At 41.0% G+C, this 25,985-nt stretch overlaps 2 protein-coding genes across 3 annotated transcripts; one reads left to right on the top strand and one right to left on the bottom strand.

The window, feature by feature from the left end:
- Window positions 1-1,115: 1,115 nt before the first annotated feature.
- Window positions 1,116-14,383, bottom strand: sars2 (seryl-tRNA synthetase 2, mitochondrial). Its single transcript, XM_023266375.3, has 16 exons — window positions 14,078-14,383; window positions 12,380-12,475; window positions 10,225-10,254; window positions 9,936-10,076; window positions 9,790-9,844; window positions 9,644-9,707; window positions 9,430-9,535; window positions 9,267-9,314; window positions 8,814-8,922; window positions 7,196-7,241; window positions 7,013-7,100; window positions 6,661-6,773; window positions 3,862-3,955; window positions 3,560-3,652; window positions 3,389-3,454; window positions 1,116-1,578 (listed from the first exon to the last, which is right to left on the bottom strand). The coding sequence occupies exons 1-16, from the start codon at window positions 14,351-14,353 to the stop codon at window positions 1,438-1,440; spliced, it is 1,566 nt and encodes a 521-aa protein (XP_023122143.2). The 5' UTR covers window positions 14,354-14,383; the 3' UTR covers window positions 1,116-1,437.
- A 410-nt stretch (window positions 14,384-14,793) lies between these two features.
- On the top strand, window positions 14,794-25,902 carry si:dkey-260j18.2 (uncharacterized protein LOC325231 homolog). 2 transcript variants are annotated; one of them, XM_023266391.3, is made up of 5 exons: window positions 14,794-15,268; window positions 15,618-15,771; window positions 15,858-15,936; window positions 16,994-17,221; window positions 17,393-25,902. In XM_023266391.3, the coding sequence occupies exons 2-5, from the start codon at window positions 15,618-15,620 to the stop codon at window positions 18,888-18,890; spliced, it is 1,959 nt and encodes a 652-aa protein (XP_023122159.1). In that variant the 5' UTR covers window positions 14,794-15,268; the 3' UTR covers window positions 18,891-25,902. The 2 variants fall into 2 exon arrangements, with proteins under 2 accessions (XP_023122159.1, XP_054868108.1); XM_055012133.1 differs by lacking the exons at window positions 14,794-15,268; window positions 15,618-15,771 and adding an exon at window positions 16,374-16,444 and having other exon boundaries at window positions 15,862-15,936; window positions 16,525-17,221.
- The last annotated feature ends 83 nt before the right edge of the window (window positions 25,903-25,985 follow it).

The following is a 25,985-nucleotide window of genomic DNA, read 5'->3' as shown; positions in this document are numbered from 1 at the left end:
TAATTTCTGCAAAAGTGACTCACCTAATTCAATACTGGTACAGCCAGTTGATGTTAGACGTCACACAGTTAGTGAAATGAAAATGATCTAAGTGCAGTGATCGTGTCTCAAGTGTTTGTAATATAAAGACACCTGTACCTGGAAGGTCCAGCCACTGGTAAATTAGTACTCCTCGATATAAAATTCACCATGAAGACAGAAGATCACTTCAAGCCACTCTATGAAAAAGTTATTTAAAAAGCGTAAGTCAGGAAGGATGCAAGAAAAAATCCCAGTCACTGAATGTTCTTGGGGGTACAGTAAAATCCATCATTAAGAAATGGAAGAAATAAGGTGCATATGTAAATTTGCCTAGAGTCTGTGCAAGGAAGTGACAACTGAGGGAGGCCACCAAGACACCTATGAGTCCTCTGAAGGAGTTACAAGCTTCAGTGACTGAAACGGAAGAGATTGTGCATACAGCACATGGGAAAGAGAAAGCAATTGTTGAAAAAATCTCATAATTACTCACCAGAAGGCCTGTGGGAGACACTGAAGTCAACTGGAACAAGGTTCGTTGGTCTGATGAGACCAAATTTAGCCTTTTGGCCATCTAACTAGACACAAAGTTTGGCAGATACCAAATACTGCACATCATTGAAACACAGCATCCCAACCGTTAAGCATGGTGGTGGCAGCATCATGATGTGAAGCAAGGTGGTGGCAGCATCATGGTCTGAAGCACGGTGGTGGCACCATCATGTTGTGAAGCATGGTGGTGGCAGCATCATGATGTGAAGCATGGTGGTGGCAGCATCATGATGTGAAGCACGGTGGTGGCAGCATCATGGTCTGAAGCACGGTGGTGGCACCATCATGTTGTGAAGCATGGTGGTGGCAGCATCATGATGTGGACATGTTTCTCAGCAGCAGGTCCTGGAAGGCTTGTAAAGGTAGAGGGTAAATGAATGCAGTAAAGTCTAGGGAAATCCTTGAGAACAATATGACCTGCAGGAGAACTGTGACTTGTGAGAAGATTTGTTTTCTAGCCCTTTCTAGCAAGGGTGCATAACATAAATATTAAGTACTGGGCCTATGAAAAATATAATTGGTAAAAAAAATACATGACACAAAAGTTTAACTCGTACTCTTATTGTGGTTCCTCTAATAATCCATACAACATTCAGGCATACGTTCATGATCTCATGGCATGTGACCAAAGACAACATAGATATATTTACAGTAAACTGCTGCATTGTGATCTGATCCGTCTTTCAAAGCACTGACACCTTCAATTCATACTGAACTCAAAAAGTCAGATTGTGTTTAATGTAGAAGGAAATAGAGGTATTCAACAACCTGGAAATGAACATATAACAAATCCACCTCCCCCAGTTAAGTATTAGTTTTTTTCCTCTTTCATAAATGTGAGCTTGTTTCCACCTCGCTCCACTTGTATTATCTGGTTTTAGGAGCCGGCCTGGGCGGCCGACTGTGCTGGTTGGGCCCAATGTATTTCAGTGGAGTGTACTTTGGCTTCTCAATCACTTCCAGACCCAAGTAAGGCTGCAGGGCTCGGGGGACACGTACTGATCCCTCCTAGAGACATGGAGAGGAAGGAAGAAGAGGGGAAAAGGACAAAAGAAGAGAAAGAAAGATTATTATCTATTATTATATAACACTGTGATATAATGTAGGTTTTAGAATGTTTTCAACAAACATGTTGAGAAAGAAACTTTTCACTTAGGTAGTAGCAATGTGAAAAGAGTCTTGAAAACCTTTAGTTTCTTAATGTTTATTCTGGTGCATTTTTTTATATTGGTGAATTAGTGAGCTGTTATTAAGGGTGCTCTGATCATTATTAACTGATCTGTGTTCTAAATACTTTGATTGGTGGTCTTTATAAAGACAGATGGGATCATGAAAAGCACGCCAGACAATTTCTATTCCCAGCATAGACTTCTACTTTTTTGTCGGTATGTGCAGCTAAAATTTCTTCACTGATTTCATGAATCTGGCTTTCTACTAGGTGTCTGAAAAGGCAAGAAATTGGCAATTTATGGGGTGTGTTCTGAGGAAATCCCTCATGGATTCAAAAAATGAAAACATTTAACACCACCAGCCTCAGACATCTGAAGGTTGGTCACGTGAAGGATTATGACAACGATAAGACTAGCACTAAGGCGGAGAGAGAACAGGACCATTTAACAACTTAATCAGCTCTCACTCAGCTGTCAGCAGCAGAGGCATCATAATGACTGCAACCCTACAGCAAGAAACCAAAAGCAATAACTACCAAAATAATGGAATTCATATTATTATTGATGAGGCCTGCCCTGAGAAGTGACATGAGGTTATAGATATAGAGGTACACAATATTTTGGGGTTTTCTTTGTTTGTTTCTTGCTGTGCATTTTATTGTCTGTAGTTCCCTATCTCATAAATGCAGACAAAAATTGAGGGCTGAAGCAGTTTTTGCAGCTGGTATTGTACAATGATAGTGGTACAGTGATTTGTTTTGTCTATTGGAAGTCATTTATTGCCTCCAAGTAAATTTATTGTTATAACTTGGTGTGTTGTGCACATTTAGCGTGTATGTGTATATATAAGCTGTTCCTAGTAACCAAGTGTAGCTACTGTGGTTAAGGCTATGCCTCTAAAGCTGCTCCACACTGAGTTTTCATTTTAAAATGCATAATTTCTGCTACGTTTACACCTAGCGTCTATAACAGAGAATTTTGGAAAAGCTGCTGATTCTTGTTCTAAAAAGTAGTAAAAATTTTGAAATGGGAAGAAAGCAACAGTGATGCAGACACCCATGCCCATGTTTGATTTGTGATTATATGGTAACTGTTGCTACATGTCTTTTGAAAGGCGTAAAAATAAACAAAAAGAAAAAGATCTATAAATATAATCTTGATTGTAGTCCATTTAGTTCTGTGCAATCTAAGTTTCAGAATGATGAAAGAATCTTTAATTCACCCATCGTTAAATATCTTCCTCAATTTCTCGGCTCCCCTGCCTTATTATAATGGGAAATTTTTTGGCCGTATGATGGAAACTGCAGAGTTGTTTTTATATAATTATGTCAGCAATTATACTAGGATGAATTATAATTTGTATAAAGATAATGTAAACGACATCAGTCACAAGGGGGAGACACCTCAACACTACAAATATTAGATATTGAACACAGAGAAAAGCACTCAGGATAATTTTTCATTTGGCTGGAAGAGATAAAGAGAGAAGAATTTTTATATATTTAAAGAATGCGTCTTTTAAAGCATAACATTTGGTTTGTGTTTTAATCATAGCTCTAATGTTTTTATGATGTTTGAAGATTGTCATTTCTATTCAGCATCAGACAAGAGTTACTTCTGGATCTATTGTAGCAACGCTGTTGTCTTACTTTGGTCTGGTGGGTCTCCAGGATAGCGATAATGGTTCGAGGGATGGCACACGCTGTAGCATTCACCTACAAATAAGACAAAAAAAACACAACATGCATTGTGGAGGTGCTGGCTGCTGTAATGTAAAGCAGCAGGAGTGTACAGCAGTGTTGCCTCATCTGCAGTCTTACTGTGTGGGCGTACTGCAGGCTGCCGTCCTCTCGCTCATACAGGATGTTGAGACGTCTGCTCTGGTAGTCGGTACAGTTGGACCCACTGGAAATCTGACGTATACAGAGAAGAACGCCTGAGAATTGATTTACTTGCATATCGCTGCACAATAAGGAGAGTCTCCACTGACTGTGCAGAGTGAAGGCGTGTTTCTGAGCCACTCAGCAGATCATCAGTTTAATTTCAGTTACTTCCTATGCATCTGAATTACTAAGTGGAGATAAGGTAAGGGAGTAAGTAACGGTCGTGTAATGCAGCTGACCTCTCCATAGCTGTTCCTTCCAGGCATCCAGGCTTCAATGTCGTATTTTCTGTGTGCTGGAGGACCCAGTTCCTGAGTCGGCATGTCCAGCACTCTGAAGGGAAAACACAAACCTTTAAACACAAGGAACAGAATGCCTTATCTATTAAAGGCTGAACAAACTGGAATACTTTACCTCTAGCTATCAGAGAATGCTCCACCTTTGTCAGTTTTAAGAGACAGTATAAGGCATGGCTGATGGCTGATAGGGTAAGTTTAACCCAGCCAGAATTCATTCATCATCATTGTCTTTGTTTTACTATGTTGTTTTTACACGTCTGTAACCCTGTATGTTTTTCTTTTATGTTTGGGACAATGGATGGAAATTGTGCTAAATCCGGCTTATTTACTGCAACCTTGTATAAATCTATGAGATTGTACGATCATTAAAATGCACTGTGTCATCAAAATAATTAAAGAAATGAAAGCTGGAGCTCAAAATCACGTCATCACTGAATGTGTAAAAATGTAAGTAGGGCTAAAAAAAAACTAAACTCTAGGCGAGAAAGAGAGCTGGTGTGTTAGTATTTCTTTAAACCAATCACAATAACAAAAAAAATAGCAATTAATATTTATGGATGATTTGGGTTTTAAACTATGTCTACATAAGTTCAAGGCAAGATCCAACAGAAGAGCAGCACCACTAACAAGGCTGTTACCTTTAACATATTGTAGACACTGTAAGGAAAAAGTGAGGACCAGCTGGGAAACCATAACAAAACAGAAGCATTCTTAAGGGTTTAATTGGGCATTAACTGTTAAACTAGCACAGATGGTGAACTATGCCTAAAGAAAACTACTTGTAATGATAAACAGGTTGGATTGTGTGTTTATGGGGTAAGACAGATCTTCAGTATGCTGTAATACGCAACAATACTTGACCACATTACATTTTTTAAAAAAATGGGGGGTAGCTTATATTCAACAAAAAACAAACAAATGTGCTGATAAAATTTACAACTTTTTAAAATTCAGAGTATCACTGCAGCACAGTCTTCTACAGCCAGTGTTGCATTCTGGGTTGTTTGCAGCTTTAATGTAGCTTGAGTGTTTTCAGATCTCTTTACAGTGAGTCATTCAGCCCTAAAACCACTGAATGAAGCTGCGTAGTTCTAGTTTTGTACATTGTATGTATTGCGTTGCCATGGAAACTTATACGTATTTAGTTGGTGATGAAGAAATTGTATAAATATGTTTTAGGTTTGGTCTCGATTTGCTGTCAAGTCTGTTTACATGCTGGTACTGCAGCTGATAGAACACTAATTAGAACAATGATTAGTTTATTAGTATTTATTGCAGCGAATATTCAATCAGTAACATTATTTTCGATTTGATTTGTCTAAAAATTACAGTAATTTCCTGCAGTATGCAACATAAATGCACTTTAATACAATAACATGTTTACATATATGAAGCTTAAAGTTTAATAGCTCTAACATGGAGCTGTTAGTTATCAATAATCAGCTGTATTGATTGAGGAAATAAATATATAAAGCAAGTTTAAGAATTTTCAGCATTCCTGCCTTGCATCAGTTGCAGTCACAGTGCTTCATACCGTCATACATTTTTATATTCCTCATTGTTCTCCGTTTAAACAACCTGCTGACTGAAGCAGCTGCATATGATCGGTTCATTTTGTGCAGAAGAAGAGTCAAATGACATGTTAAATGCCCCCTTTTGTGTAAACGCGTACAAAGAGTTTGAAGCAGAAAGTCTGCACTGACAAAGAAAGCTGATAACCACCTTCATGATACCTTTTATCTCTGACTGGAATTTTAGTTTTTGTTCAGCAGGCATACACAAAGAAATCCCAGCTATGTCAAACTCGCTTCGTGGTATACCCTTCAGTTTCTGAAGGCCTGTGTAACGTATCCTTAGCAATGCTGCAGAATGTGGGGAAAATATCTGATAACATTGCTCAATACTGCGATGACAACATGAATGAATGTATGATATGTATAAGCTCTACAGTTTCTACATCTTTCTGCTTCATTAGGTGCACTGTCAATAAAGCTCCCACACACTGAATGACCAATGGGTACAGGCGTAAATGATAACAATGGAAATACAGTTTATTTGTCAGCACTAAACAGAGGTAATATTTTCCTTCTTTCTTTTCTTTTGTCAGCATTCTCATACTCTACCATTCAAAAGTTTGGGGTCAGTTAGAAATGTCCTTATTTTTGAAAGAAAAGCATTTTTTTCAATGAATATAACATTAAATTTATCATAAATCCAGTGTAGACATTGTTAATGTGGTAAATGACTATTCTAGCTGGAAACAGCTGATTTTTAATGGAATATCTCCATAGAGGTACAGAGGAACATTTCCAGCAACCATCACTCCTGTGTTCTAATGCTACATTGTGTTAGCTAATGGTGTTGAAAGGCTAATTGATGATTAGAAAACCCTTGTGCAGTTATGTTAGCACATGAATAAAAGTGTGAGTTTTCATGGAAAACATGAAATTGCCTGGGTGACCAACCACAACCTTTTGAACGGTCGTGTTATTCAAGTGTGTTTTGCTGGAAAAGCTCAAAGATCTCCAAGGAAACATCAACAGCATCTGTTATGTCTCCAGATTAATATTTCTCACTGCTCGCGCTGGTGTTATTTAAGAGACAACAGGGGGAAGCACACATCTCGATTTCGCAATTTAAGCATTTTTCCCCATTGTGCAACAGAGACTGTGTGTGCGTGTGTGTGTGTGCGTGTGTGTGTGTGTGTGTGTGTGTGCGTGTGTGTGTGTGTGTGTAGACCTGTAGTGTAGTTCCAGTGCAGAAAACATCTCTTTTTGCAAAGAGACAAACTCATCCAGCAACCGAGAGCTTTCTTCTCCTGTCTCATCTGCTGTCACTCCAAACATCTCGACCTGAACACATACGCACACACAGTGGATGACAAAGCTTATTTGCACAATTTCAGAAGATATTTGTTTATACTAAACAAAAATGATTTGTAGCAAACACAAAAATTGAGTTAACATGCAAATTTTAAAGGCCTGCACATCATTTACATCTAAAAAATTCTTATTTACATGAAGCCGATGAACTGCGTTTTCTGCAATTATATAGATTCCTCCAACTTAAACCTCCAGTGTTTCTTATTGACCTTATTGAAGTGATGAACCCTATAGAGCCCCCATGTCTCTCTGCCTGTGTCAGTCTCAGCTCTGTAGCAGGTGCTGCTGCACACCGTCCTGCAGTGAGACACGACAGCTCATGTCAGTTTTAATTACTTCAATACAACAAACACTCTACCTGCAACAAACTAGAAGTGAGAGGTGCTTCTAACCTGACGGGCAGGTCCTTCCAGTTTACTGCATGATCCATGAAATACCCTGAGGAAGAGACACACAAATGGATGCTCCCAATTTTATACAAGCTTTATTAAAGAGCAGGACAGACCCTAACTTGATTGGCTCATATTGTTTAGATCAAAATAACACACTAAAGCCCCTTTCAGACATTCTGAGCATCCTGGTTACTTTTCCTTCAAAAGTCAAGACGACAGTCTCGCTAGGTCGGACCTGCAAACGTTTCCATATCACTTTCAGCATGGTACAAGTCTTAACTGCATGCTGACAGATGGGGACGCACAAGATCACAACATACTTTGATTAATGTGAAGTAACTTGAGGAAGGCTTTTCACAAAGTCCAGCACCAGTATTTGTGTGCCAAAAGCTTAAAACACCTTTCTTAATTACTTTGCCCTTCAATACACATTAACACATCCATTACAAAGTGAAATTTAGACAAAAATACAATTTTACTGCAATAAAGAAGCAGACAGCAACACGTCAGATTAATGAGACTCGCCAATAATGAATGCAATCCAGGTTTTGACAAAATGTAAACAGAAGCTAATGTTTAGTTTGTTGCCTCCAGCTGTAGCATCAGACAGAAGCAGGATCCATATGAATGTAGAGGTGTGTGCATTTATACATGTGGAACAACAAAAGTAGCTGCATTCATTACCTGTAATTACAAATGAAGCCAGAATGAAAACAGGATCAATGAAGATGTAAGAGAACATGGACTGTACTTTTCCTCATCTCAGACACATGAGAGTTTATCAGCTGGAGACAAATCATTTGTTACATAGCGGATTAAGATTAGTTTTTTTTTCTAACAGTGCATTATGATGCAATATATCCCACCTGAAGTAATGTAAAATCTTGCCAATTACACACGTGCGCTCTCCAGTACTGTGATAGGTATGTCTGAATGAAGCCATGAGAAACACTAACGTAAAAGTGATCTATTTATGAACTTAAAAAAATGCCGTTACTTTAACAGACTAATGATGCCAGTAATGGTATGTATCTTAAGTTCAAAAAGGGCTTATGAGGAACTATGACAGCTAATTTTCCTGGCAGGAAACAGGACTCTTGATATGTTAATTTACAGCTGTTAGACTTACCTAAACTTAACAATTGGCAGTTTTACGTTTCTGACTCCTATAAGTCTGTATTTTCTATGATGAAATTACTGAAACCTTTGCGTCTTTTTCACAAAATCACAAAAAATAATCCTGCTTTTTGGTTTGTTCATAGATTTATTATAGGTCTTTGGAAATATGAAACAATCTGCTGGCCAAAAGTATAAATACAGCAACTTGAATTATTAGTTTTGGTGACATAGAAAGTTGTGTTAATCGAATGTTCTTAGTGGCATTACCTCTTAACTTCTCATGAGTGATTGTTATTGACTACAGCTGCTGACTCCTCTGAGACTATTTAAACAGGGCCCATTTAATACACTCATTAGCAGACCTTGTCATAGAAAATTCTGAATTATATTAGTCATTGGAAACTCAAGACTTCCATGATACACACGGTCTTTAAAAGGGTATGTAAGCTTTTGTTCACAAATGCATTAAGATAATGATAATAAAACAATAAAGGTTTACCTGCCACTCCGACCTCTCCAGTCCCAGCCAGGTTGAGGTCTGGGAAACGTGCTGGATCCAGTGAGTAGACCTGAGAGCGATGGGCGTTAGGCTGCATCCCACAACCCTCCTGGAAGTGGACAAAGTAGAGATGACAGTAAGAGTGACACTTTGTAGCTGCACCTAATTACCCTACTTAAAATTAATCCACAATTACAAAACCTAACTAACACTTTATGTTGCATATTATTAGAATAGAATAGGATCTTTATGGCCACTGTTAAAAAAAACAATGAAAATCAGTTTAGCACTCTCCATATAGCAGCATTAAAAATAAATTATATAAGGCAATATTAACGCACACTAAAAATATATACAACATCATTACTCTTAAAGTGTAATTTATGAACATTCAAATTACACCTTTTCATTAAATAACATTCTGCTATTGTGGCACAGAGTTCTACCACTTACAAACACTGCCCCCTTCAGCATGTCAGGCACAACCATGGGAATGAAGCCCTGCAGGAGTCAAAAACAAAACTTAAGGTGGGCTCATCTACATGTTAATAAAATGACACTTTTTAATTTTAGAGGCATCATATCCAATATTTTTTTTTTAAAAAAGCAAGCGTACCCGTTTCTGCACTGTGTCGAGGGCGAAGTTCTGGAGCGCGATTTGAAGTCTGGCCCCTGCTCCTCTCAGATAGTAGGACCTGTGGCCTGAGACGTGAGCTAGATGCCTGCAGCAGAGGACAGAGATTATTAGGACGATAAGGATAGCCTATATGAAGCTAAATATTACAATGTGAAGACAGCACATATTTAATAACAACATCCAGAGTCCTCACCTCTGCCTGATGAGACCCAGTTCCTCCCCCAGCTCTACATGGCCTCTGGGCTTGAAGTCAAACTCTACAGCATACATTTTCTAATTAGTATTGTTAAAAAACTGTGTGAAGTTTTTTCCATTCACAATTCTCACCACATCAGTCACCTGGTTTCTGTCCGACAAGCTCCACCACCCTCGCCTGGCTTTCATCTCCAACTGGCTGAGAAAGGACAGAAAAATTTAACCTTACAGACTTGAAAATCTCTCCTGAGATCGTCAGAACAAAGCATGAGTGTGCAGTAAATCCTCACCACATCAGGGTGTGAGGTGTTGGGCAGCCTGAGCGCTCGGCCGTAGTGTTCCTGATCCAGCTCGGTCTCTTTGGGGTAGAGATGATTGAGTCTGGTGCGGATCTCTCGACCCTTCTGCAGAGCCTGGGTATACTCTGGAACCTGCAGGATAGACAACGACGACTCAGAAGTCACCCCAAGTGTGATTTATTACAGCGAAGTGCAAAGGCAGGGCAGTAAGAGGAGTGCCACAGCCGATTGATCCAGGAACAAAGTAATAAAAGATATGAGGCTCTGAAGTTGAACTTACATTGGCGAGGGCTTTCTTGTCCTCCTTGCTCTGTGAGGAAAAGACAGTTTATGTCAGACTTGTGGATGCAGCTTTACACACCTGCAACATGTGACTACACAAAGTTTTAAAATGAGCATACCTTTAGTGAAAATAGTGATTTTAGATGAATGTGGTAATTCAGAGAAAACAGTTGTATGTACACTGAATGTACACTCTTGATCAAAATCTTAAGACCAGTTGAAAAATTGCAAGAAATTGCATTTTGCACTGTTGGATCTTTAGAAGGTTCTCAGTAGAGCTTCAAAAGGCAAAAAGAAGAAATGGGAGCAAGAGAAAAAAAAACTGGAGCGGGCAATGTATTGAAAACTGCATTTAAACTCAAACATGCTTTTGTCAGCTGATCAAAAATTTAAGACCACAGCCTTTAAAAGCCAAAAGCTGCACAAAAAATTTGGATTCCATGTAATTTCCTGTCAGGTATTCACACTGTTATGACCTCCTGAATGCAAAGGCTAAAAAGCTCTCTGTTTTTGAACGTGGCAGGATTGTTGAGCTGCAAAAGCAAGGCCTTAAAAGATCTTGGGGCTTATGGAGCAAAAAAGTCAAGTGGGGAACCCAAAAAAATTTCACCAGTGCTGAGCCAGAGGAACCAATTGGCTGTCCGTCAAGACACGGGACGATCCTTGACCCAGATTAAGGCCCTTACTGGTGCTGACTGCAGCCCAACAACCATCAGATGGCATCTGTGAGGGAAGAACTTAAAAAACAAAAAATGTCTTCAATGTCCACATCTCCTTCAACGCCACAAAACTGCCCGTTTGGACTTTGCAAGGAGCACCAAACACAGGAATTTGAAAGGTGAAAGTTTTATTCTCTGACCAGAAAAAATTTAACCTTGATGGTCCTGATGGCACCCAATGTTACTGTCACAACAAGGAGACCCACTGGAGATGTTTTCTACACGGCACAGTGAAGGAGGATCCAACATGATCTGATCAGTGGAGCTTCAGGATGTGCAGGACGTCAAATGACGACTGGCTATGTGGAGATATTGCAGTGAGCATCCCTCATGACTGAGGGCCTCGTCTGTGCAGTAATGATTGGGTCTTTCAACAGGACAAAGCTGCAGTTCACAACACCGACATGACGAAGGACTTCTTCCAGGAGAATAACGTCACTCTTTTGGACCATCCTGTGTGTTCCCGTCATCTAAATCTAATTGAGAACATCTGGGGATGGATGGCAACGGAAGTCTACAAAAATGGACATCATTTCCAGACAGTGGATGCCCTTCATGAAGCATCTTTAGCACTTGGAGCAACGTTCCTGGAAACATCAAGCATACTTTACCCTCATCAGTACACCTGGGTTCCATGCGGACCCCAGGGGTATATAACTTGTCATATTTTTTTATCTGTAAGTTGGATTTTTCAGTCCCTTTAGGTAGTTGTCACCCACCTAGTTGACAACACACAAACCAACGCCTATTTGACTGCAACCAGGTTTGTGGTGTATATACAGAAAAATAATTTGGGGTCCATGCGGACCCAAGCCAGGCCCCAGCAGGACTGTGTGTCTTTTATTTATGTATGTTTGTGTTATGTTGCTCTTGTGATGACTGCTTCAGTTTCATTGTGTTTCATTTCAGTTCAGGAGTTCTTACACTAATATTGTAAGCAATACACGTCAGTAATTATCAATAGTGATTTCATTGTTTCTTTCATATTTGTATCTACAGAAATATGAAACAGATGAAATACTACTGGACCCTAAGTGTACGGATGAAGTAGGTTTTGCCACATGTGTGCTGATGAGGGTTAAATGAATTTTTGAAGTGATCCACAAGAATGGTGGAGCTACTCATTACTGGGTTCTTTTTTGACACTTATGTTTCTATTTTGAGGGGGTTTTCTTTTTATTTTGAGCTATGGTCTTAAACTTTTGATCAGCTGATGAACAGCCCATTCCCGTTTAACTGTTGTTTTCAATAAATTGCTCACTCACTTTTTTTCTCTCGCTCCCATTTCTACTTTTCGCATTTTGAAGTTCTACTTAGAACCTTCTTAAGATAAAACAGTGCAAAATGCAATTTCTTGCAATTTTTCAACTGGTCTTAAGATTTTGGTTGGGAGCGTATAACAAGGATCATAACATTGTACTGAGGTTTACTCACCACTAATGCTTTAACAGTGTCACTGATGCGTCTCTTCTCCTGCTCCAGTTCAGAGATTTCTGTCCTCACTGCCTGAAGCTCCTGCCACACACACACCTACAACACAAACACAATCAGTATGCTTGAGTGAAAAGCAAAACTCAAAAAAATTAATAAATCAAGAAAATGAAATAAAATCTATACTCAGCTTTACTGTTTTTTCTTTTTCATTTCTATTAGAAAACCTTCTTCCTGTTGATTTTGTTCAATATATGGAGTAAATATAAATATATTAAAAGCTACATGTGTGGCTGATACAAAATATTTATGTATTTTTCTATATTTACATGATGATATTGTGCTTATACTAAATATTCAAACCTAAGCTGTGAATCCTGTTGAACCAACTGAAAACTTTTAATCAAGTGATTTCCAAGTCAGTCACTGTGACGATTTATTTTATGTTTGGTTACTTCATGATTCTCTGTGCCTGAAAAATATTGAGCAATTTGTGGAGCCACAATAGTAGCGTGCTGGTGGGAGAGTTGTAGTTTTACAAATTAAAGGCCATATCACCACATCAAAATATGCTCTTACTTAATTACTTCACTTGGAAGTTTCAACATCAGTGTTCAGAATAATCTGCAGTTTGACGGTAGAAGACGGTTTTAAGATTCATCTGCTGAAGCAGGAAAGTTCCTCTATGTTCACTGTTTATGTAGTGCTGTCTGTACTAACAAACTGTATTTTTCATCGGCATCGCAATATAAATACGCCTGATAAAGGTATCACAAAACACTGCTTGAAATGTGCTAAATAAAAAAATTATTTTATTTACACGCAGCGAACTGAGTTATATTCACATATCAGGATTTTGTGACATCACAACTAGTCTGGGGCCGATCATGGGTCAGTAGCATCTGAAACAAATCTGGAAACTTAAGTAAATTAAAAGTAACGTTTTCAGTGAAGTAGTAAACATGTTGTGTTCAGCGATATCAACTATACTTGTACTTACGTCTTGCTTGATTGTCTCTGTGTTTGCACATTTTGATTGTCAAAGCACCTTGTGAACGCTGTTCTTAACCCTCAAAAACCATTTGTATCATATTTGCTACATGAGTTTCTGAGATCTCTATCTCATCAACATGATAAATAGTTAAATAAATAGAACAAAACTAGTTTTTGTTTCTAAAATCAACATTGCTGTGAGCAAAAAGTTGCCCAATGTATCAAATGTGATACAAAAAAATATATCATAAACAAAATGATACTGCAATTTTTTGAATTTTTTAAAAACGTCTTTTGCTTAAAAAAAAGGTTAATAAACATCTCAGTTTCAAAAAAGGAAAGAAAAAAGGGAATTTTCCTGGGTATTTTTTGATGGGTCAGGCTTTACTGGGTTAAGGGTGCTATATTAATAAAGTATTATTATTATTATCATTATTGTTTAATTTTTTTATGCGAAAAAACCATATCATGCCTATTGCTTTTACAAGGAGAGTAGAGGAGGTCTCTCTAATTTAAACATTTGTAATTGTTAAATGAGACACCAAGCACAGCTTTCACTTTGATATGTTAAATATTTTGTTAAAATGATTGGATTTAATGTTTTGGTGAATTACAGAATGTCAGTGATGAGGGTGAATACCATATTTTAGCAGAAGATAACATTGTCACAACTATATAATATCACACAGAGGACTACTAAACACTTACAATCTTCCTGACATCATCCCCTGTCAGCTCTCCTTTCCTGTTCTCCACATTAGCGATGACTTTGTCGGTCTCCTCACACACTGCTCTCATGTCCAGCTCCGGCTTGTCGCTGTAGCCTTCACGGACATGTTCGTACAAACTGCTCCGGGCTGCATGTGAGAGGCGGAGCGGGACTAACACGCTTGTCCTGTGCCTTGAACACTGCCCGGCTACCGGCTTCAACACAGTCAAGGCAATGCCTCCGACTCTTCCAACCATGCCGATGCAGGTCGCCATGTTTGTCTGGTAGTAGATGCTGCATTCAAGTCTGTAGGATATATCTCAATTATATTCATTTTAGATTTCTGCACAATTCTCCTTGCGCTTCACGGCATTTGAACTCGTGTTTAAGTATTACATTAATACTGTAATTTAATTTGTATCTCGTAGCTTTTCTTCTCTTCTGTTTTAGCCACTTGTGAACACAAGGAACTCAATTTCTGCCTACGAAACGTCCGTATTTGCCATGAATGCCACACGAATGCGGAAGTGATTATTTAACGGTTCGTGAAAGAAAATAAAGCGTTAACAAAGTATCATTTAAATTTTATTTTAACATGTCAGAAATTTAACGCAACGGAGGTCACACAAAGTCGAAGAGGTAGAAGTTAATATTTACATTTTCCAACGACAGAAAACCAACAAACGGTCGTCACGAGTCAAAGGTCAACCAATCAGAGGAGCGGAGGTTTACCGTTGTGGTAATCCGGTTCAGACATGACAAGTGCGGCCGACTGAAGCTCAACTCAGTCCTGCTTTTCTGCCCCGGGGGCTTCAAAAACTCCGCCACAACGTCTCAGCACCGAGCTGGACGTGTGAGCACAATGCCGCGGTGGACTGATGCCTGTTACGACGCAGACTCGTTCGGCCGGGAGGAGAAGTGCTCCCTTGTTAAGCTAGTTTGGTCCGTCAGTAGTGGTGATGATGAGCACCGGGCTGGATGAGCAGCGAGTAGCCTGACGCCACTTCACCACAGGCCGGGACGAGCCTTTCAGCTGAGCCCGGAGCACCGAGACACCCGGATGCTTCGAAGTTCACGGATAATAAACGGGGTAGTTGGATACAGTTAATCTGCTCCAAACTGTCTCACCAATTCCTGCTGAAAGTGAGACCCAACCAGCTTTCACGGTGGAAACGAGAAGAAGAGCAAAGGTAAGGAAAGCTAAAAAAAAAAAATCAACATGGTACAGCAACAGTCTGCTGTGCCATTTAGTGTAGGAAGCCTTTATGAAGAGGTTATCACTGTGGAGTTAATGTAACATACTTGAACACCAGAGTATGCCACATATATATAAAGCTCTAATTATACTGTACAACACTATTATACAGTCATAGTGTTTGGCTAGAAAAGCAGTATTTTCAGAGACAGGTGTTTTCTGGGTCATATGTGTTAAGTCTCTATTTATAAACTTGGCCTTGCATGAGTAAAGATGAACGTATAGAAGCTGTTGTGTGTTTGCTCACTTTAAATACATGATGTGTGTGTGTGTGTAACCCTCAGATGAATGCTGTGCGGGGGGGCACAGTCACCTGGCGTCCCCAGCCATGGCAGGACGGGGACGGGGGAGGAGGGGAGCCGCTGTCAGACAGCGACTCTGAAGAGGAGGACTTCCCCGATGACAGCACCACCCCGCTGGGGGACTACATTACCCACGGTGAGATAGAGAAACAATGATGACCAGGCTTTCTCTACCTCTGTCCCGTTCCTCCGTTTCATGCCCTCTTTCTCCTGCGTTTTCAGGACTGAAGCAGCTCCTGGATGCTCAGCAGCTGTGTGATGTGACTTTGCTTGTTGAGGGGAAAAAGTTCATGTGTCACAGGTGAGACTGACTCACTTTACAGATGCACATGCACTGACAAGAGCAGCTATTTAGCCTTTTATGAAAGATTTTATGTTTTAGTTGGTCTAACTAATTTACTGTCAAAAATATCCCATTCAATATTTAACATGTTTAATATCAGCTATAACAACCAGATATTACAGATTATTATTACAGATCAGTTTAATTTCACCACCAAGTAAAACCAAGAATGCAAAGCAGATGTAACTTCACATAATTCTGATACATCACTGTTCAGTGTTGGAGCACAATATCAATCTACCAGGAAAACAGACTGTGTGAGATAGCTCCTGCGTGTTTGTTGAATGAAGTGATAGGAGAAGGTATTTAGGTCTCATTCAATATGTTTATTTAACAGTAGATTGAATGTAGCATACAGAGCTCTGGGTCCAACCTTCTATCCCTGACAACAACAGGATCCTCGTCAGTTCATGAAGTCTGACTCGCAGTTCTTCCCCTGACCCAGCCTTATATCCAGTTTTCACAGGTGCATAAGCATTCAGGGTGTGTCATTCTTCTGAGTGGTTGTCTTCTGCACATCTGACTCCCTCCTTTGCGTATGAACAGCCATCTTGTTGTCCTGCTCCTGCTCTGGATGCTGTGCTCCGAGCCCCACAGCCGTGAAGATGATTCTTCTTTGTGGGGGAGGATGAAACCTCAGCAGCTGTTCTTATCTGTGGAACAGAGTCTTCCAGCAAAAACTTGAAAGAGTCTCCATTACAACTTTTCACCTTGTACTTTTCCACTCCTTCATACCTCGCTCATCCAGTATTGTTCCATCATCATAGACAGTGTAAAACATTATCATAAACAGTGTAAAACATTAGGAATATGACTCTATAAAAGCAAGCAATTAGTATAAAACAGTTAGTATGAAAACTCCATTAGAAATATCATAGAAATCCCACATCAGCTCTGTCGTCTTTAAAAAGCTGTTTCCTGATGGGTTGGCTGTCACTTCTCACAAGAAATACTTCCCTTGTAAAATGTGAAAGTGTCGTCTGCATGTGGAAAGACTCTTCTTCTCTCCCCTCAGAGTCCTTTTAGCAGCAGTGAGTCCGTACTTCCGGGCCATGTTCACCAGCCCTCTGGTGGAGTCCCGCCTCACTGAGATCCGACTGGAGGAAGTGACGCCGTCTGTTATGGAAACTGTGATCCAGTTTGTGTACACCGGGGAAGCAGGGCTCTCCCTGGACACAGCAGAGGATCTGTTTGTGGCTGCCAACCGCCTTCAGGTCATGCCCCTTCAAGACTTGTGCTCCAGGTACAGTTTCAGTGTTAAGACTTTACACTTCAGATGGGGATGGTTTTACTTCGACATCAGCTTTTACTTAACAAGCCAGCTTCCGCCTTCTGGATTTTATACCCTCTTGTTTCATTTCCTCTATTTTCTTTTCTCCTTCTACTGCCTTTCTCTCCACTCTAATCTGTCCAGGTTTCTATTTGAGCACCTCTCAGTGGATAACTGTCTGGGGATGTATTCACTGGCTCGTTCTCACCATGACCAGCTTCTGCTGCGTGCCTCCCTGCGGCTCGTAGCCCAGCACTTTCCTCGGGTGGCCCGGCAGAAAGATTTCCTTCTGCTTGACCATGGCACCTTAGGCAGCCTCCTGAGCTCCGACCGCCTCGGGGTGGACTCCGAAGCGGAGGTCTACGATGCGGCACGCCGTTGGGCAGAGCACCAGCCATTGGACCGCTATGCCCACATGCCTGCACTGCTTCACCACCTGCGCCCAGGGCTGCTGTCCCAGGAGGAGAGCCGAAGGCTGAGCCAGGAACTGGGGCCTGCTGCTGCGGGGGAAGGCCTCGGTGGGCCTCTGAGACCACGTGAGGGAATGTTTGAGAAAAAGATCGTCTGCGTGGATCTGACACCTCGGGAAGATGAGAATTTAGCTGCAAGAGACTACACAGTGGACTGCTTTGATCCTCGGACAGGGAAGTGGGAGAAGTTAGCAGCTCTGGGTTCACTCGTGAGCCCTGGCTGCACGGCTGTGGGTGACAGGCTGTTTGTAGCTGGTGGGATCCTGCGGACAGGCTCTGTGTCTGCAGCCGTGCATGAATATGATGCTGTGTTGGACCGCTGGATAGAGCGGCCTTCGATGGTCCAGCCCCGGGCTATGCTCGGTCTGCTGGGCTGTGGAGAGTCCCTCTATGCTTTGGGTGGCAGCAACCGCTCCGCTCTGCTGGACTCCAGTGAAGCCCTGGAGCTGACAACACTTCAGTGGGGTCCCGGGCCTCGGCTGCCGCTCCCACTGCGCGCCTTCGCCTGCGCAGCGCTGCGTGGACGGCTTTACCTTCTGGGTGGAACCACACTTGAACAGAACCGGGCTGTGGTCCACTCAGGTGTGCTCATTTATCACACCCTGACAGACTGCTGGACACGTGTGGCACTGGACTCTGGTGCTACCTGCCTCGCTGGAGGAGTAGCAGTGCGAGGGGGAGTTTGCGCTATTGGCGGATACATGAGGGATACTACAAAGTTCCTGGATGGAAACTACACCAATCTGGAGACTTTAGATGCTACTGGTCGGGTGCTGTTCTTTAGAGAGGGCCGGGGGTCGGGTGTGGAGAGGGAAGTGACTGGAGGAGGTGTGATGGTCAGCGCAGAGCAGCGAGGGGGTGCAGGTGGTGGAAGCGACCGAGCCCCGAGTCCTGTTGTTTTTCCCGGGTTGCCACGGCGGATTGCAGCAGGGGGCGTGGCCAGGTGGAAAAGGAGGATTTATGTGTTGGGTGGGGAAAACGGCTCGCGGTTCTATGACAGCGTGTACTGTTGGAAACCCGGCTGGCGCAGCTGGGTCCAGAGACGGGAAAAACTCCCGGGAGACACTGGAGGGGTGAGCCAGTTTGGGTGTACCACTCTAAAATTTCCTAAGAAACATATCCTGTCCAGACTGAGACTAGCCAAAGACAACTGCAGGAAGCCCTCTGACTAGCTTGACAGGGATCAGTATGACTGGAGAGGCAGCCGTCATGTGACACAGAGATGAGCTTCAGGCTGAATGAGCTCCTTGCAATTTTGGTGTGTGAAACTGAATCACAAGGAAAATACTATTTTATACAGTCTGAGTGCAGCCGCAGAGCAGGCCTTGATGGTATGAGATGTATCATCATCGACAGTCATGCAGATGGAGGGCAAGTGGAGCCAGGAGCTGGTTAAAAGTCAGGCAACATGCACCTGAATGTAACCTAATTCACTAAATGTCAGAACAGTGAAGTCCTTTGAGAGAGAAAAGGGCCTTTGAGTAGTTTTCTTAAAAGTGTAATGTTATGTTCAGCTTGCTGCTGATGTCATATTTTTCAGGCAGTTTGGAAATCACTTCAATGCTGTGAATTTCTCGTCAGCGTCTAGTTTAGACACAAGGATACTGGAACATTTCCGACCATGCTTTCTTCCACTTTATTTGCAAAAACGTCTGTTGTCTGACGAGGGCCCGTGAAGCCTTATGACACTGCTATAAAGAGCTACACAAATAAACTTGAGGAGACATATCATAAACCGACTGGCTTCGAGATAGTTCTTACTTGTACAATAAGCTAATCATTTTTTAATATATCACCTTTCAAAAACTAGGTGTTTTACAAAGACATGAGCGAATAATAATTGTGTGAATAGTACTTAATGACCCTGCTGGAGTATCTCAGACTGAATTCAGGTTCAAAAGGGACGATGATGAAGATGTAGTCAGGGAAGTTGCCTTAATGGTGATCGTTACAAATTTAAAATCATTTCTAAAACATGCAGGAGTCTAAATATGTGTTGTGTGGATTCTTTAGTTAGATTTGGTGAGTAGTCCAGCTGCAGCGTTCTGGACCAGTAGAAGCTTTGATGGGTGCTGTTACATAAGTCAGTAACACAGTGAGTTACAGTGATCTGTATTGACTGCAGGGGTCACGGGTTCCAAGTGCGTTGTGGATAGAAATGATATAATTTTTCAAAATATTTCAAAGGTGCAAGATGCAACAATGAACAGTAGGTTTGAACTGGAGGTCAAAATGAAGTTTGTTGTCAACTATAGCACCTAAATTCCAGGAGGAAAGGGAGCCTAAATAGGGGGGAGATGTGTGTGAGTTTTTTAGAGTTTGAATTTTTAGCATCTGTGGGATAGTTTTGTGCTTTGTCTAAGTGAAATGAGAACTAGATCTGGTTGTCATCTGTATAAAAAACTGAAGGTATAAAAATGATGTTTGTGGAGGACTGTCAGTGCTGGAGACTGGTTTGGCTAGCTTGTTGGTATTTCTTTAAATCAGGGTGGTGCAGTCACAGTGCTTCTGCAAAATAGTGGCGGGGAGCATTTTTGATGGAATGTTTGCCTCCAGAGAAACGAGAACTGTCATTAAAATGGCTCATTCAGGCATATCGGCTCTGTAAAGCGACTTGAGACAATTTGAATTGTAATTGGCGCTATGTAAATAAAACTGAATTGAACTGAATTAATTCACTGAATGTTTAGCAGACTTGGCTTAATACAAGATCCAAATACTTGGGAAAACTTAACATCTTTAGCATGAAGGTTGCTGCTCGAAGGTCCGTCTTGTCCTGATTTAAGGGGATTTTGAAAACGGTAACATGCAGATAGTAGAAGAGGAAAGAGTCCTGCATAGAGGAAAAGGCAGACAGTTAGCTGAAGTCTACATCCCATGAGTCAGACTAATCCAAAGGTAGCATGTAGAGAATAGACTGAGCCTTGAGCCACTTCATAAGTGCAGCGGAAAATGGAAGAATTACTGATGGCCACTGATTTCTATTAGAAATACAGGAATAAAACTAGTCACCTGATGTTCAAAGTGTTTAATAAAAATCACTTGGTGGAATAGATGTTAGTTCGCCACAGACAGCTGGCAGAAGAACATTAACAACTAAGAAGAGCTTTGTCAGTGCTACAGTCTGCCCTAAAACCTGACTGAAATTTATAAAGGCAGGGTTTTTCCTGGCTCAGAATGGGTCTTTGGGTGGTGACTGCACAGCAACAAGCATGATTCGTTTGCTTACACTACAGGCAATGAGTCTGTGTTGCCTACTTTGACAGAAATCTGCATTTTTCTGTTATTTCTGAGCATTTGACTAACAAAAATGGATATTATGCTTGAGTAAATGGAAAGCAAATTAACAAAACAAGTAAAAAAAAAAAAATCCTATAATTTTGCACTTTGTTGTTGGCCAAAATGTCTTTTTACATGTTGGTATAAGCAGAGAAATCCCAGCACAGAGCCCATTGCCATTCACACTGTATAGTCAACGATCTCCTCAGCAGCAGTTTTTTCCAAGACCCTGGCCAAGACGGGGAGTTGAGATATTGTGCAAAAGTTATTAAAAATGAATGGGCCAGAGTTGACTCATTCGGAGGTGCTTGAACTACAACTGATTTAAAATATTCAGGCACTTGACATTGTGAAAGTGAGGAACTATAATAGATAATGACTTGGATACATGGAGATACTGACTTTGAGTATTTCTTTAAGGAAGTGAGTTGAACAGAAGGGTATTTTCAGCTCATTTTTTTTTCGACAACAGCGACAAAATAGGAAGAATCTGTTTGAGCACATTGACTATCGTAAACCAAAGGTAAGCATACAGTTCTGTGAGTGGCTCGGGATTTAAAGCAAACTGTACTGATAGCTGGAGCTGTGTTGTTTCATCTGTGGCTCAGTCATTCAGCTTCATAGTATCCAGGATAGTCTACCTGTCTGGAGATACTGCCTGGTGTTGCATCTTCGCCAGTGTGTAAGACATGGACTAGATAGTGTCTTTTTACTTAGTAGAACAATAACAAAGTGGACAAATTGCAGTGGAAGAAATGTGCAGAGCAAAGTTAAAGATGATATTCACTATTAACACATACAGTAAGACCATGTAGGAAAAAAATCCACCATCAAAGGCATTTGCAATGAAAAACTGTCCTCCTGACAGAGTTGCTGCTTCATAATTTTAGCTAGATCTCACTGTATAATTCCAGCAATAAATGTCTAAAGGTGTCGTGCGGCCATCTGGGAATACGACCGACAGTATCCTTGTGTCTAGACTCTCACTCTATCCAGCTTCATTCCTGAACCTCCAGGCCAGGTGGGCAGCTGTCTGCACTCGCTTCAGCTGCCGTCCACAGGAATCTGAATGTACTTGACTTGGAGGCTATGGATCATTTACTCACACTGACATTGCACATTATTTATTGAAATGTATTTTAATGGGTTTTGTTGTTATTTTGAGTGCTGGGACGTTCTGTAAACTACACATTTGCCCAGAAAGACAAGCATGTTGTTTAGCTGCAACAGGCCAGTAATGATTCAGAGTGATTGCACCTTCCCTAAAGTCTTCAGTTGGACTGAGACGGTCTCCTTTAAGATCACAACAGCGGAATTTAACACCACAGGCAACAAGCACAGAACCCCCCCAGTGACACAGCTACTGCACCACTTAACATTTAGATTAAAAACATCGTGGTCTTTGTTTTTCTTCATACTATGAAATACAGAGTAGATGGTACATTGCTTCCTTTAATTTAGTCTGCTATGTGTGATTAATATGTAAAATCAAACAGAATCGCAGCCTCCCTTTTTTCTATCCCAGCTTCTGTTGACCCGTTTAGTTTTCATGGTAAAGGTGTAACATATTGATATGTTTCCACTGTTGCTCCCTCCTGCCCTTCACTCTGCCAGTGCCACTAGCAGATACACTGACAGGGATGACTTAGCAGCACAGTAGACCGAGAGGCTCTTCTGTTCTCATTAATTATGGTGTAAAACCCCGGTGTAGGAGTTTTCATGGAGGTGCTGTTGTACCGCGACTGTGATCGTCTCTGTTTATGATTTACAGTTTCCAACTTGTGGGGTTTGCTTCACAAACACAAGAGCAGTCTAACATTTGGTCCGAGATTCAGATTACAAGACTGTTTCAGAAATATAATGACTGACTTATTTTAGGCTTAGAAAGCCAACCCCTCGACCCTCAGGCTGACTTAGAACTATGTTTCCTTGGTAACACTCAAAGGCACAAACTGGTGAAAACATGAAGAAACGTGGCTCAGAATTCAGGGTTTGCTGATAATGTTCTACAGCAAGCAACGAGACAGAAGAGTTTATTGAGAGCGCAGTAGTCTGCTCTTTACAGAATTATCTCAGTGAAACGTTGTTACTGGTAAATTTGTTGAGGCGTTGGTATCCGAGTAGTTTAATGTGGCGGAGTTATGTGACGATTGGCATTGCTTTGTCTGTTTGCAACATTACTCAAAAACGGAATAACAGATTTGGATGAAATTTTCAGGGAAAGTCAGAAATGACACAAGGACCAACTGATTAGGTTTTGGCAGTGATGTGGCTTATAGTCTGGATCCATGGATTTGTTAAAGATTTCTGTATCATTGCGAGATAGCGTCACGGCGATCCTATTACAAATCCACTGCTGCGTACTTATCAGTACTTATCCGTTGTAAATCATACAAGGAATGAGCAGCCTTGGCGGACTATTGCCCTCTCTGAGTGCTTTTCTAGTTCAGTCTTTTGTATTTTATTGTTTGGAAAAGGTTGTAATTTATCCATAATTCGTAGCAAAATTGTTCCACTTGAAGCTGGGTTTTTTTTGTGTGTGTGTCGCTGGACTAAAATTCCAGACTAAACTTTGAGGTGATGTGTAAACTAGACTTCCACACCTCCTCTTGACTTCTTTTGGTGCTTTTCCATTAGCGCCTACTCGGCTTGACTCTACTTGGTTTGTGAGGTTTTCCATTAGGACGTAGTCCCTGGCACCAGGCACTATTTTAGTACCTACTCGGCCGGGGTTCCAAGTGAGCTGAGTTGAGCCGATAATTTGACGTCTACAGAGTGCAGGCCACTGATTGGACAGAGAGTGATGACACATGAGAGCGACTCCTTCACGAAAAATTGTGAGTGTTTGGTGACTTCAAGAAACTTTTCCATTACGCATCCCATTGGTGGCAAGCTTCCTTTAAACCAGTGTTTCTCAAATAGTGGGGCGCGCCCCCCTGAGGGGGCACAGAGGCATGTCAGGGGGGGCGTGGGCGACTGGGAGGAAAAGGTTCTTCAACACGGAACTAGTTAGCTGAACTATTGTTTTAACGTCGGCCTGTTTTTCGCGGCGTACAACAATACTGAAATTGTGCTGGCCCATAGACTGTATATGCCATAGATATAAAAAAAAATATTAATAATAATGATCTTCTATATATATCTATGGTATATGCACTGGCCGTTCAGACTCCGAAGTACAGACTCCTGAGAACGGGAGAACGCATCGTTAATGTGCAGTCGGAACACCAGCGTACTCGATCACGTCACGTACTCGGCTCATCTCCTCCGATTGTTTTTACCAGCAATGTCAAACATACGGCCTGTGGGCCAAAACTGGCCCACCAGACGGTCCATTTCGGCCCGCGGGACGACTTTACAAATGATAAAAATTACAACAACATTAATTGTGAATTGTAAATTTGTAAAACTGTAAATTTAAAATAATTTCTAGAACTTGACAAGTTGTTCTGATCATGAAGTAAAATACTAGATTGTTCAGTTCCAGATACCTGTGACTGAATGTTTTGTGTTTTTGTAGATAAACTGTTATCTGGCAGTTACAATGGATGTGTAAATGATGAACTGAGGCATAATAGGCTACTGTTGAAATTGAACTTGTTTTCCTTAAGAAATTTCAGGTTCATAATATTTTGTAAAAAGATAGTTCATTAAATGTGAACATTTTCAGGATGTACTTTTTTTAAACTAAAACAAAGGGGAAAAGTTGGAGTTGTGGTTATTTATAGGCTATTATGCTGTGATTTTACTGGTGGGGCCCACTGGAGATCAGGTTGGGGTTTATGTGGTCCCTGGACTAAAATGAGTTTGACACCCCTGATCTTTACTGTGAAAAACAACAAAATGGAATCAGATAAAATAACACAGCCCTGCATATTCATGTTTTCACAATATATAAATATATATATATATATATATATATGTATATATATATATATATATATATATATATATATGTATGTATATATGTATATATATATGTATATGTGCGCACAAAGTTATTGGGGGGGCATGAAAGTTTTTGGTCCTCCGAAGGGGGGCCCAGCAGAAAAAATTTGAGAACCACTGCTTTAAACAAACAAGTATATTTTGATAGTAATGTCGTTGTCTCCTGTATGCAGACAATAAGCTAGCTAGTTAGCCATCAACGCTGGCTCCGTGGCTGGGCCGTCGTGCTATGACGACTCCACCCATGATGAGGTGGTACTCAACTGTAATGGAAAACGACCTGAGTCGAGTCGAGTAGGTGCAAATGGAAAAGCGCCATTTGAGTCCCATGTGAGGCTTGAAATGTTGACTTCTGGCTGCTGCAGCTTTATAATGAGCAAATGTTTCACTAAAATCAGACTGGACTGTAAGTTAGATCTGAGCCAAGCTAAGGAAAAGTCTGTCTTTGTGAAACCGACCCCATATGGTAAGAAACCCAAGTATGTGGCTGACCAAAAAAAAAAAAAAAAAGAATAGAACAAGTAGCAAAAACACTTAAGTAAGGTTCTCTAATTCAGCACTAGGTGGTCAAACACACAGTAGAGAGGTTTTTTTGTTGTTGTGAGCTTCAGTTTGTGTTTCCAGGAAAACTTAACGCCACACTGTCTGTTTTAGTTCTCACAACATGCTCTGAATTTTCACCCAGAAATGTCAAATGGACTGCTTTCCTTTTCCTTGGTGTGCTTACAGCTTGTATGACATGTGACCAGTGTGTGATTGTGTACGCATGCATGTTTTCTATGCCGAGGCGTAAATCTGCTCAACACAAGCTCTTTGGGCACATCCACACCTTCTTGCTGTGCGACCATTCAGAGAAGTAAAGCTGCCCTCATTTGTACAACCTAATGACTTTTGTGAAAGGAAAGGCAAATGGATGAAAGCAGTGCTATGAAATGATTAAAGGACTATTTGCTTACATATTTTTGATTGTGGCTTTTCTTTTCATACAGCAAGAACTTTTAACCCCAACTTATCAATGGTTAGATTGAAAAAGAACCTTA

Source organism: Amphiprion ocellaris, chromosome 7 (genome assembly GCF_022539595.1).
Source record: "Amphiprion ocellaris isolate individual 3 ecotype Okinawa chromosome 7, ASM2253959v1, whole genome shotgun sequence".
Lineage (NCBI taxonomy): Eukaryota > Metazoa > Chordata > Actinopteri > Pomacentridae > Amphiprion > Amphiprion ocellaris.
Note: the sequence above shows the minus strand (reverse complement) of the source record. Positions and strands in the feature narration are given on the sequence as shown.

What these genes read in the sequence shown, in the direction of transcription:
- sars2 (XM_023266375.3), bottom strand. Translation starts at nt 14,353, where the DNA reads ATGGCGACCTGCATCGGCATGGTTGGAAGAGTCGGAGGCATTGCCTTG. An exon ending in GCTTGTCGGACAGAAACCAG is followed by an intron (nt 9,708 to 9,789) that starts GTGACTGATGTG and finishes TGTATGCTGTAG; the next exon opens with AGTTTGACTTCAAGCCCAGA. An exon ending in TGGAGAGGTCGGAGTGGCAG is followed by an intron (nt 7,242 to 8,813) that starts GTAAACCTTTAT and finishes TCTCTTCCTCAG; the next exon opens with GGTATTTCATGGATCATGCA.
- si:dkey-260j18.2 (XM_023266391.3), top strand. Translation starts at nt 15,618, where the DNA reads ATGAATGCTGTGCGGGGGGGCACAGTCACCTGGCGTCCCCAGCCATGG. An exon ending in GGGGGACTACATTACCCACG is followed by an intron (nt 15,772 to 15,857) that starts GTGAGATAGAGA and finishes CTGCGTTTTCAG; the next exon opens with GACTGAAGCAGCTCCTGGAT. An exon ending in CTTCAAGACTTGTGCTCCAG is followed by an intron (nt 17,222 to 17,392) that starts GTACAGTTTCAG and finishes TAATCTGTCCAG; the next exon opens with GTTTCTATTTGAGCACCTCT.